This window comes from Mytilus galloprovincialis, chromosome 10 (genome assembly GCF_965363235.1).
Source record: "Mytilus galloprovincialis chromosome 10, xbMytGall1.hap1.1, whole genome shotgun sequence".
NCBI lineage: Eukaryota > Metazoa > Mollusca > Bivalvia > Mytilida > Mytilidae > Mytilus > Mytilus galloprovincialis.
In genome coordinates, this window is record NC_134847.1 from 63,135,819 (window position 1) to 63,149,918 (window position 14,100).

The window sequence follows — 14,100 nt, forward strand, 5'->3', positions numbered from 1 at the left end:
TTTATTTTTAGATCACAAATCAATTCTTTATTTTTAGCTGATGGATTGGCATGCTTGATCGGATTGGCTAATTTGGTTGAAATTTTTACCACAAATCGATATATAAAATGACAAATCCATGCCAATCATTACCTGATTGAGCTCTTGTCAATTCTTCCAGAAATGTTGCTGTTGATGTGTGGTCTGGTAGTACAAGCTGGGCATTTATAAATTTTGACTTCAAATGCAAGACATAAAAATCTAAAAGAATAAAATTGTATTATTATAATTTGCTGCAAAATGTATGTTGTAAACATGTACAATGTAAAACATCTTTTGAGTAAAGGCTTTAATCAGATCTATTTGGTACAAAACTATGTGCAAAAAAAAATGGTCAAATATGTCAAGTTTAACATATTTATGTTGTCAGCAAAAGAGACATTTCTGCACTAAAGTGTCCAGATTATATGAAATGGTTCATTTATCAAGAAACTTTACATACTTTTGAAAGTCTTGTATAATATCAATATTTTTTTCTTAAATGCAGGAGATCTTCTTTTCTGTAAATCAGCTCTAGTGTTTTATAAGTGAGATATTATGCACATTTCAATTTTTATCACAACAGATTAAAATCTGATAATTTGATAACAAATTTACACTTAAGGGAGTTCGCTTTTCAGTTTCAAAGTAATTAACTTTTGAAAACATTAGTTTATATAGATATCCAAAGAGAAAAAAAATATATAGGCCACTGTGCTTGTTTAGAAGATATTAGCCATTGAAATTTTGGCGAGAAAATATTCTTTCTTGACTTTTCATAGCTTTATCATTGACAAGTTGAAGTTCTCAAAAACTGTTAACTAGAGGCTCTAAAGAGCCTGTGTCGCTCACCTTGGTCTATGTGAATATTTAACAAAGGAAGCAGATGGATTCATGACAAAATTGTGTTTTGGTGATGGTGATGTGTTTGTACGTCTTTACTGAACATTCTTGCTGCTTACAGTTATCTCTATCTATAATGAACTTTGCCCAGTAGTTTCAGTGGAAAATGTTAGTAAAAATTTACAAATTTTATAAAAATTGTTAAAAATTGACTATAAAGGACAATAACTCCTTAGGGGGTCAATTGACCATTTCAGTCATGTTGACTTATTTGTAAATCTTACTTTGCTGTACATTATTGCTGTTTAAAGTTTATCTCTATCTATAATAATATTCAAGATAATAACCCAAAACAGTAAAATTTCCTTAAAATTACCAATTTAGGGGCAGCAACCCAACAACGGGTTGTCTGATTCATCTGAAAATTTCAGGGCAGATAGATTTTGACCTGATAAACAATTTTACCCATGTCAGATTTGCTCTAAATGCTTTGGTTTTTGAGTTATAAGCCAAAAACTGCATTTACCCCTATGTTCTATTTTTAGCCATGGTGGCCATCTTGGTTGGATGGCATGGTCATCGGACACATTTTTTAAACTAGATACCCCAAAGATGATTGTGGCCAAGTTTGGATTAATTTGGCCCAGTAGTTTCAGAGGAGAAGATTTTTGTAAAAGATTACTAAGATTTACGAAAAATGGTTAAAAATTGACTATAAAGGGCAATAACTCCTAAAGGGGTCAACTGACCATTTCGGTCATGATGACTAATTTGTAAATCTAACTTCGCTGAACATTATTGCTGTGAACAGTTTATCTCTATCTATAATAATATTCCAGATAATAACCAAAAACAGTAAAATTTCCTTAAAATTACCAATTCAGGGGCAGCAACCCAACAATGGGTTGTCCAATTCATCTGAAAATGTCAGGGCAGATAGATCTTGACCTGATAAACAATTTTACCTTTTTGTCAGATTTGCTCTAAATGCTTTGGTTTTTGAGTTATAAGCCAAAAACTGCATTTTACCCCTATGTTCTATTTTTAGCCATGGTGGCCATCTTGGTTGGATGGCCGGGTCACTGGACACATTTTTTAAACTAGATACCCCAAAAATGATTGTGGCCAAGTTTGGATTAATTTGGCCCAGTAGTTTCAGAGGAGAAGATTTTTGTAAAAGATTACTAAGATTTACGAAACATGGGTTAAAAATTAACTATAAAGGGCAATAACTCCTAAAGGGGTCAACTGACCGTTTCTGTCATGTTGACTTATTTGTAAATCTTACTTTGCTGAACATTATTGCTGTTTACAATTTATCTCTATCTATAATAATGTTCAAGATAATAACCAAAAATAGCAAAATTTCCTTAAAGGGATAATTCGCGATTTTTCACTTTTCATCTTATTATGTTCATAATACCATAAAAAACATATTCACCAAGTTTTATTTTGATATGAAATCTAATAAAGAAGAAAATTGGGAATTATTAATTTTATTTTTTGAAACTTCCGGACTTATGTGACGTAGTTTAAGTCTTTGATGCATGCCGGGAGTGAAAATATCTCATTTAAGTCTTGTTCGTTAACAATCTAATAACGCGATTTAAAGCGCATCGACAACTTTTGGTGTAGCTATTAACCAACGAAAAATAAGTGATAGCCATGCAACTTTAAAAATTAGATCGTGTGGATTTTTTAAAAAGAATTTTAATAATAAAAGTAAATCATACAATAGAACATTTTTATGATTTTTTTCTAAAAATACTTTAAACAAACATATGAAACTGACATGATCGATAGTGTATTAAAAATACTTATTCTGACCTTTTTGCTTCATTCCAGCAATCATTTTCACTTGCTTGTACGGTGGAAACAATAAAATGTGTATTGTTTTGTGACACCTGAAGAATGTGGAATGCGTAGTTTAACTCAAGGTAATTAAAAGATTAGCATTATGTAATTCTAATCTTTTGATCCTCATTCAGAGAAATCTAGGCGTCACGGTTCACTGGCATTTCAGGTGTGAACAACATTTCGTATCGATTGTAAACGGGAGTCAGACAAAGTTTCAGACACATGAATGTAAAAAAAAATAATTAAAATTATTTAACGGGAATAATAAGATCGCACAATAACTGGATAGCTGTTGTATATTTTTATATTTTGCATCAGATCACTTTTAATGACTTTTGATTACTTTAGTAACGATAAAATACTGAGTTATTTTAATTGAAGTATTTATAAATAAAAATAGCCTTCTAAACACGAGTTTATGAACTAAAAATTGTACTATTTCAAATTAGGATCGGCAGCCTTAAATATTTCAAACAGATCATTAACAATTGCAATTATTTATTTTAGTCCATCCAAAGTGATCTTTAATTACCTATTTAGGAATTAATCTGCTCACCAAAATATTTTAAATCTCACAACACATGATCGAATACTTCAGATATTTGAAAAAAGATGTTTTAAAAAATTGATAGGAAATTAAAGGATCTAATGGGAATGGAATCAACAAATTACGAACAGATATGCTTTTCAAGTGTGAAAAACATCAACAAAATACATAATCGGGAATGTCCTTTTTAAAATACTCTTCGTCTCACACCGTAACTATATATAATACTTTAGCTATTTGACCAACGATGTATTAAAAAAAAAAATTAACGAATTAGATGTCATCTTTCCCTATTTTTTAATGTAATTATAAGTCTGTTTCAACTGGCCAGAATACCACACAAGCAGTTTATTCTTTAAATTGCTGTCATTGAATATCAAGAGAGAAAATAAATCCCGAAATTTGAAACTTTGATACTCTATAGTTTTCCTGGAAAATATTCACATCCCTCGGTATTAGTGTACTTCCAGTTGTGTATAAATTACATGCATGTCGGAACAATTGTGATGATGGCGAATTTCTTCCTTTGTTCGAGAACAATCTAATTGATATATAAATGTCCATAACTTCGATGAGCCAAATAAAGTTATATATCGACCTGTATTTAAATCGCTTCTTCTTCTTCTTCTTTTGGTATACAATAGTCTATCGACATTTGATGATTACATACTGTTGGCATACGTGGACTTGTCATTTTACAAAACGTTTACCCCAATGTACGCAAAATGTATGTTTCCTTTCTTATGTTCTATGTATACATGTATATATTTTAATTTGCGCTATAGTTCCGTAACTTATAATCCAGGCGTATAAACGAATGGTCAACAAGTGCGTACATTTTTTAAAATCAATATTTCTGGCCTTCACCATTGACAACGAGTATATATTACATTTTACCAAATTTACCCTTGGAAAAAATACATATATATAGATTTTTATTTCATCAAATCTGTTTGGTTTTTTTTTTGTATTATTTATATTTTTATAAATAATTTTCTTTTCACCAGAAATGTTATTCATAAACAAGCGTATGAGTTTAGTAATATCACTTTCGGACACGCAAGATAGAGATGTATACTATACACCTAATAGTTCAAAATGGAAAGTTATAAGTTATCGGCCGTGTACACAATACACTAAGAAGTGAAACGATGCATGAATTTGCAAACTCAACAGGAAATCGCTTGAATACCTGGACGTGTCACCTCACACCCCCTACAATACCTTTGGGAGTAATACCTTTAGCCATGAAGGTGATCAGTGGAGCGAAGATCCTAATTTATTTGAATAAAGTTTATTACATAAAAGAATTATGAACTAATTACATTTCCGAAAACAATTCAAGTTTCACGGAAGACTTATTTATGATTTGAAATTTTGACTTTTTCACTAATTCCTATATTATTAGTCTATAACAGATCATGGTTATTTAAAAAAAAAAAAGAAGAAAATTTTCCGTATCAAGTTAGTTAACTAGTTAACTAGTCGGATAAAACAACCGTACGATTGACGAGATATCGACACGCAATCACGACTACATCGGGTTACTGTAGTTTTGGTCCTTAGACATATCGTGACTGCAAATCAGGAGTGACAAAATGGCTGACCGCAGAGAATTGATACTCTAAATTTAAAATCGATGGTGATCTCTTATCTAGCAGAATAAAACTTTAATATCTATGAATTTGAGCATTTTTATACAGAATAAACATAATATCAATTTTTGATTTTTTTGCGAAGTTTCCCTTTAAAATTACCAATTCAGAGGCAGCAACCAAACAACGGGTTGTCCAATTCATCTGAAAATTTCAGGGCAGATAGATCTTGACATGATAAACAATTTTTCCCCATGTCAGATTTGCTCTAAATGCTTTGGTTTTTGAGTTATAGGCCAAAAACTGCATTTTCCCCTATGTTCTATTTTTAGACGTGGCGGCCATCTTGGTTAGTTGGCCGGGTCACCAGACACATTTTTTAAACTATATACCCCAATGATGATTGTGGCCAAGTTTGGTTTAATTTGGCTCAGTAGTTTCAGAGGAGAAGATTTTTGTAAAAGTTAACGACGCAGGATGACGCAGGACGACGGACGTGAAGTGATGGGAAAAGCTCACTTGGCCCTTTGGGCCAGGTGAGCTAAAAAGTAATTCAAATTTTATAAGACTTTTACAGATGGCTTATCATTATACATGTAAAAGATTTACAAAAAGAAATATGGGGGTCACGGGACAAATTTTTCAAGGGATTCAAATGGATAAAACTAGAGGATTCCGAAAACCTGACAAAAAATCTAAAACATGACAAGCCAGCTTCCTTAATCATCTGTCATAATATTAAATCAAAATCTAACTGAATTTGTACCGTACCTTTATTCTGACTTTTGTCTGGAACCTCTGAAAAAAATTAACAATGCAATTATTCAAAATGTTATATCAGGGAGTTAAATTTTCATGGTTAAGTCTGAAACATTAGCTTTCCTGTAAAGAAAACAGCTTGACAATCAGTCAATTTTAAGTGGTTTATTTTCAAAGATATAACAAAAGTTAAGAACTTGCTATGACAAAATAAATTCAGAAAACAAATGTGTTTGTGTAGCTGATAGTTGAAGAACATTAGTGACGCTTAAAAGAAATAATGACATTTTAAGAAGTGTAAGTTTGATAAGTAAGTTTGAATAACCTAGCGGCTAGACTCTTAAAATAATATCAATCATGTTCACTGTTAATAACTCAAAATGCCAACATACCTTTAAATCTTTCATGAAAGAAAACAAAACATGTTGTACTCTATAAACTTAAATTCATAGAGTGATGCATGCATTTATCATTGGGATTGTTGCCCCACTGATAAAAATTTAGATAAACTTTTCCAATTCTATGATTAAATGTTGCATAAAACTAAAAATTCAAAGTGCAGGCTTTCATTTCTAAGTAAACCTATCATATTCTTATTATAGCAATTTCGCAATTATAACAAGTTTGCAATTATTTTTTTTTTAATTTACAATATGACTATATATAGTAGTAGTAAATACACAACTTTCAAATATGAGGCTTAGCTTAATATCTGTTTTGGGGGATTTTTTTTCTTATTTACAGTATTTTGTTTCATTCTGTACATATTGAACACTATTGTTGAGTAGAACACTTATCTTTTAAAAAAATCTCAAAATGACAATTATTTCTTTACACATGCATTGAATACTATTGTTGAGAACAACACTATCTGATAATACAATCTCAAAATGACAAATATTTCTGACATATATATTTTTACCTGAAACTGTCCTTAAGTCTGCATCTACAGGTACAACTTTATCTATATCTAGGTCATGTATAGAAGGATTTGGGAATTTATTCACACTAAAAATAAATAATCTGAAAAACAAATAACACCATATAATATTTTCCACGAAATACCATGTACATTTAATTGATTTAAATCAGGCGAATCCATATCTCACAATATCCTGCAACCAATCAATTAATATTTAAGTCTTTTTTTTATTTAAATATTGGTAACAGAAGATACTAATTGATATCTAAAAATTAGAAAAAGAAACTTAAATAGCTCTGTATGATATATTTTACGTGCACATGTAATCCTTTTTAGAGCTGTAAACAGATTGGGTAGGAGGGGAAATCAAGATAATATTAAAATCCACTTAACAGTGTATAAAACTTAATTTTTAAAATCAATTATTTAAGTGATTTTAAAGATGTGGTTTCTAATTATGACACCATTTTCCATTTTTTCCCCCATAACTTAATAAGTGACACCAAAATAAATCATTTGTAGTACAACTAGAAATTGTAGTAGTTTTACAATCTAATTGCAAATTTCCTCTTTTAGTACAAACTTATTTTAAATATTGTGTATTTCACTGAACATTGTCTTTTTTATTTTCTGTTAAAAAGTATGCCTGTAATACATTTTACCTTCAAATGTAAACAAAAACATCTAGCAACACATAATAATCAACAGCTGGCTTATAATTACTATAGTAAGTGTAGGATAAAAGATCAATATGCACGCAGTGTGAAACACTTTGTCATTAAAGACACCATTCAATATGAATATCAATTCATAACATTATTTTTTTCCAATAAATATTCTTATAACCTTGACCAGTTAAACCAGAAAATCATATAAATTTACCTCAAGCTTTTACCATGATTACAACTGAAGTGTTTACAAATTTCATACCTATAATTATCTCCATCCTCTACATGTACATATATTAATTAAATCAAAATCAATCATATTATGTACTTTGTTTAACCTTTTTTTTAATTTACTTTACATTATGTTTGAAATTTATACTGTAATTATTCTGATCATTTTGGGCGCCATGATTGACAAATAAAATATTTGTTTGTTGTTTGTTTGTTTACATATATACTTTTATTTGTGTTATTGGGTAGGTGCTGTCTCATTGATACCAGAACAGTATACATATTCATATATTATAGTTATAATTAGGACTATCGCCATAAAGTTTATAATAAGGGAATTTTGTTTCTCCTTTTCTTGAATTTCTCAGGATTTCTCAGGACTTCTTTGCTCTTATAGAATTTTTAATTGTCTCTACTTTGCAGATGTATTAACTAATAAATTAAGTGTTATTTCATGGACAATTACTATGGTTAATTATAATAATGCTAATTTTTACAAATTTCAAGAGGAGAAGCTGAATAAGTACAATCATTTTTCTCCCTTGACTACCTCAAGGTTAACATCACTTCCAATGTATCAATCAAAATTCTAAATAACCAAAACAGCATTATAAATGATATATAAAACAAGAGTGCACACATGCATGACATGTACACTTAAAATTTCTGGTCTTCTTTACTTGGATATTATGTTGATAGTCCTAAATATAATATAAAGCTTTACTACAACTATCACATAATCTTAACATGATCCAAGAAAATAAGGTCAAGGTCATCTACACCTACACCATACATACGTGTACACCTTGCAATCATTCAATACACTAAATATAGTTGACCCATTGCTTATAGTTTCTAAGAAACAGACTTAACCAAGAAAAACCAATGAACCATGCAAATGAGGTTAAGGTCAGATGCACCATGCCATGCAGACATGTACAGCTTACAATCCTTCCATACAACAAATATTGTTGACCTATTGCTTATAGTTTGAGAAAAATAGACCAAAACACAAAAACTTAACACTGAGCATTTGCATGGTTCATTGGTCACATTTTAAGTGTTCAGATACATTAACTTTTATCTTAGTGGATAATTACTCATCAATTGAGGTGCTCCTGAATTGGAGGAAGATACTCAAAACAGAATTTTACAGAAAAATGAAAATAATTGCTTTCTCCCCAATCTCATGTATCCCCACCGCCTTTGTTTACTTTAAAAGTTGTTGACCTACAAATTAAAGTATTGCATGTTTATGTTTGAATCATCTACAACAAACATAATTATGTTTAAATTTAACAAATACCAATTAAGGGCAATTTTTAATTAGTGCACGAACTCTGAGAATGATTTTAATAACCAGTGAAGGATATCCCTGCTTCTGCGTAGTGTGGCATTCCAACAATGACGTAACTATAAAATATAATGAAGGTTGGATATATTTAAAATATCTTGTCATACTGATTTTTTCCGATTGGAAAATAAATGTAAATAGTGTAAAGGAGAGCTCAAGATACGATAATTTCGCGAGAAACAGAGGGGAAATGTGTAAAAAAGTGTTTAAAGTCAATCTATTAGTTTGTGTGTCTCCTTCTCATCAATCTCAGTAAGATTTGTTGGTGGGGTTTTCCGCAGCATAAAAACAAAATGAATGACGTGAGGGGATGTCACTCTGTCAACCACATAGGGGATTGACGACTTGAAGCCATCTTTCCCCAAAAACAGTCCAAACACAAAAATTTAACTATAATAATTAAACCATGAAAATGAGGTCAAGTTCAGATGATACCTGCCAGTTTATTTTGAGATTGTGACACAGTGATGACTGCTGGACCCATATTTAGACTATTTTACCTATTATGTTTGTTTTGTTGATGCATCGTTGTAAATATAATAGAATTTGATGCAACTGAGAGGCTTAGCGCTATAAAACCAGGTTCAATCCACCATTTTCTACATTTAAAAATGCCTCTACCAAGTCAGGAATATGACAGTTGTTGTCCATTTGTTTGATGTGTGATTTATCATTTGATTTTGCCATTTGATTAGGGACTTTCCGTTTTGAATTTTCCTCGGAGTTCAGTATTTTTGTGATTTAATTTTTTGACATGTTCACCTTACAAACCTTCCATACACCAAATATATAAGACCTACTGCTTATAGAATCAGAGATATGGACGTGACCACCAAATCTTAACCTTATTCACTGATTCATGAAAAGAGATTGAGGTCAAATGAAAACTTTCTGCCCGGTAGGAGGACCTTGCAAGGTACGCCCATACAAATATAGTTATCCTATTACTCATAATAAGAGAGAAATTAACATCACAAAAATTATTTTTTTCGAGCAGTCACTGAACCATGAAAATGAGGTCAAGGACAATGGACCAAAGAAAACTTTGTAACATGAGGCATCTATTTACAAAGTATGAAGCATCCAGGTCTTCCACCTTCGTTAATATAGCTTTTAAGAAGTTAGCTTTCTGGGACAAAAGGTCGCAGGCTTGACAAAAATCAGCAATATTTACATACATGTGATCCATATTAAGTCAGCAGTGATCCCTGAAATAAACAGAACTAAACAATATAAGTTGCTAACATATGTCATAGACTTACATCCTGTAGATAACATGAACTTTTATTTTGGCATTGCACATTGTGTTTTTTTCATACTGTTTATGATGTCTTTAAACTTCTTCATGTTCTTGATACTTTAGTCTGAGCATACTGATACACTGATGTTCATGGTTAGTGCAAGGACTTCTTCTATTATATACATGATACATCTCATGTATTATTACAAAACTTGGTATGACTTACCCATGATCATCTTGTCTTGCTACCAGAGCTATGTACAACTGGACAGTTGCATGTGAAAATGTATCTAACATCTTTCCAGGGATGCAGTATTGAAGTTAAGGCATATTAAATATCAATGTATGGTACTATGTCAATAATAACACAAACATAGTTGTGCCCATATATTTACAAACATGTTATGCATGTACAAAACCATCTTTTAAGAAAATAATTCTATAACATAAACAAAATAAATCTTGCATAAAACTAAGCATTTAAATTTTTAAAAAATTGAAAAATTAAATAAAATGTAAAGTGTTGTATATTTAGCAAGTTTGTATATATTTTTCAGCACTTTTCATTTTTGGATGTCCTTGAATTACATTCATTGTTTAAAATTTGAAACATTTTAAACCATATGCATGATACATGCATATCTCCAAAAATTAAAATAATAGACAGTAAATTCATTAAAGAAGAAATAAATATGACTGTAAAACATTTAAAAATGTAGCGTGAAAAATAATTTTGTTTTCACTAACTAAATAATTCTCTTACTCAAGAGGCAATACCAATTTCATCCACAGACCTGTGATTGTATATAATCCACAAATGAACAAAAGACTTTTTAAAAGTAAAACTTCATTGTTTTATTCATGTTTTAAATTAGAAATCATAAGCTAAATAATCTGCAATCATGTCAATCATCGTTATAAATGATAAAGGCAAAAATTGACCTGAACACTTTCATCAATGTTTTCAAGGAAAAAATTGTCATCAAAATGTCAATGCATGTTTGTAACTTGAAATAATTGAAACCTACATAAATAAGATAAATAGTCAATCAAACAGGACTCCTCTTGGACAGGTTGGAGTGTCTTAAACAAGCAACAAACAATTCCACTTGAGCCAAGTGAATGATATGATTCTAACAAGTTTGATTTAATCTCAGATTTGTATGAAAATTCAGGGGTTCAAATTATTATATTACCAGTGGTCTGAAATCTGTGACCTTCAACTGTTGCAACATCTCACACTGACATGACTATTTAAAGTTTTTTAATTTTTTTAAGGTAAAAGAAATTATCTTTTATTAAGCAAACTTTAATGACAAAAATGAGGAAGACTATTCATTTGCTATTCTGTTGGTGAAATTTACTGTTTCTTGATATTAAAATAATTTTAAAAAATGTGAATTTAACCTCATAAATCGAAAACATATAATCTAAAATTTATAAAAATCAACAGGGAGCTCATGTTGATAGAAATAAACAATTCACCAAAGTTTCTTGCAAATTGGTAAAATTGTTTTTGAGTTATTGTCCTAAAACTGGAATATCCCCCCTTTTTACCTAATAACTCAGAAACGGTAAATCTGAAATTTATAAAAAAAATCGAAAGGGAGCTTAGGTCAATACATTTAAACAGTTTACTACTCTAAAGTTTCATGTATATAAGTGTTTTTGAGTTAAATGTCCGACATATTGACAACGGAAAGACAGACAGACTGAAAGACAGTCAATGACATACTATAATATGTCCTGTAAATATGTGCAAAAATCAAAGAGCAGATTGCTCTGAGGGATACGATTGCCATTGTTTTCATTGACACATGTATACATGTAGCTGGATACTATTTTCAAAACTAATTCAACTGCACATGTAAAATGTAATTTACGTAATCTGAAGTTACAAAATAGCCAATCTCGGATACAAGTGTACGAACAATGTATTTTTGTTTTATTTTTGTACTATAAATTCCAAGTTAACTTTCCACAGAGGTCACAGCAGAGACTCAGAGTGAGAGAAGGTATTTCACTTCGTATCTTATCACCTATTTTCCTACGACAATTTTAGGAGGAACCCCATTCCTAACTCTTTTAAACATATTTAATTTCCTTTGGGTCAGTGGTCATGACTCCTTTCCGTACACATTCCTCGGTTAAAACTGCGATCGTATTTAACATGCTTAATATAACACGACGTTTATCGACAAAACGAGTTAATTTTTCTCGACATGTTTTGTTTTCAGAAATTTTGTTTTCAGAATTTACGGAAGTTACTTCCGGAAGGGAGACAACTCAAAACGATAATATGGATGACTCCATTTCACCGTAAGGGGTGTTGCGATGTGGAATACATTTATTTTAATTTAAATGATTCGTCTGATTTAAAATTATGAAACAACAATAACCCTCAGTATCAGACAAATATAGAAACGATCCCATGAGTTTTAAATCAATCAATTGAGTAAGGAATCCAGAGCAACCATTCAATCTTATACCCATTAAAGTCAAGAAAACTATACGTATGCGCATAATTACCTAAACAAACCCTGGAGCAAGAACGTATATTAAATGTTAATTAAACGACCTAGATGGTGCTCTATTTCTTTATGGAAGTACAATATCAAATATCAGTTTCATAACGGTGACATATAATAGAAACTTCACTTCAGTTCGTATATGACAGAAATAGATTTATTGGAATTCAGAGAACTCTCGCATGTTTATCAAAACTGGGGAATTCCCTCTGACGTGTTTCTAAATTTATAAAAACACTAAATATAAATACTGCTTAATTCTGATTTTCCGTGTTGTTAAAACATGCATATAAGTCAAGAGAAATATCAAACATGAAGATTATGAAAAGAACATTACATTAAAGTTGTTGAAGTTCAATCCCTTTGTTTGGTTTTAGTTTTAAAGCAAGACAATCATAAGAATCTGAGATGTTCCTTAATGTTTAGAATAAAACGATTGACGTGAGGGCATTGATCTGAGCCACTGGTATAAGTCTACAGATTGCTTCAAAGCAATCGTATCCCAAAAACGAAATGAAGGACGGAAAAGCAACTTCTTCCCAATCACTTTGTAGCATGTGCCCTGTTAAGAAGGCCAACATATGACATACCCTACAAAAACCACTTGACATACATAAGATTTCATAATTTAAGGGAATTTAGATGATTCCAGATACTGATTAAGGTTTACTATAAAAGGATATTATTATGCATTTCTCCTCTTTTTGCAGGAACTTTTCCTCAATTTGCTTAGTGCTCATTGACATCTTTCTTCTACCAAACAATCATCCATAACATAGATTTGCTTCACTTTTTGTATAGGCATGCCATAGACAAATAAATGTGTTTAAACTACTATGTTGTTGTCAAGAACTTCATGGTTCCTGTCTATAAAGATCTATAATATAAAACGTTTAAACTTTAAGCTTAGGGAATAAAATAGACTGTTTAAACTACAAGTTTCGGTATAAACCTTGATGTGTAACTATAAATATTCAGCTCTATTTCTTCAGATAAAGTTTCAAATGGTCCTCTAGGTAAACAAATCAAAATTCTGATATTTTTAGCTTCAAAAGCAAAACCGTCTGCCAAATTTTGAAAACGGAAGTGACTTTGAAGATTTTGCTAGAATTGGTTTCGAACTTTAAATGTGAATTTATCAAACATAATCAAATTGATTCAATTTAAATATTTTTATCCTAATTTGATTTTTTCGTTCAACAAATTATTATCTAAAGAGGAATAATGAGATACGAAAATACATAAATGTGCAACTCTGCTTGTATTTGTGTAAGGCTGCCAAGGAAACAGACTTCCTTTCACAAAAATATGTGAAAATACTCATTTCATATGGATTGACGACATATAGAACGGTAAAATATTGATTTTAAAACAAATGATTCCTAACTCGTGTCAAAATAACTAGTTGAATCTGACATAATCCAAGTCAGAATGAAAAAATCAAAGGAACAAAACCTGAAACAATGGGCTTTGTCATCTCTTTGCCTTTGGGAACAAAGGCCAGTTCCTTTTTCGATAATTTATTTTACCACGCTACC

General features: G+C 30.7%; 1 protein-coding gene across 3 annotated transcripts in view; it reads right to left on the reverse strand.

The window, feature by feature from the left end:
• LOC143048084 (inositol polyphosphate 5-phosphatase OCRL-like) overlaps positions 1-13,653 on the reverse strand; it is a 61,512-nt gene extending 47,859 nt beyond the window's left edge. For 2 of the 3 annotated variants that reach the window (XM_076221531.1, XM_076221530.1), the window contains exons 1-5: positions 13,246-13,653; positions 10,261-10,346; positions 6,542-6,642; positions 5,632-5,658; positions 133-240 (exon numbers count right to left, since the gene is read on the reverse strand). In XM_076221531.1, coding sequence (XP_076077646.1) covers positions 133-240; positions 5,632-5,658; positions 6,542-6,642; positions 10,261-10,346; positions 13,246-13,308 — 385 coding nt within the window. In that variant the 5' untranslated portion in view covers positions 13,309-13,653. The remainder of the gene's footprint in view (positions 1-132; positions 241-5,631; positions 5,659-6,541; positions 6,643-10,260; positions 10,347-13,245) is intronic. The other variant, XM_076221529.1, reaches the window with a different exon arrangement.
• Between the last annotated feature and the right edge of the window lie 447 nt (positions 13,654-14,100).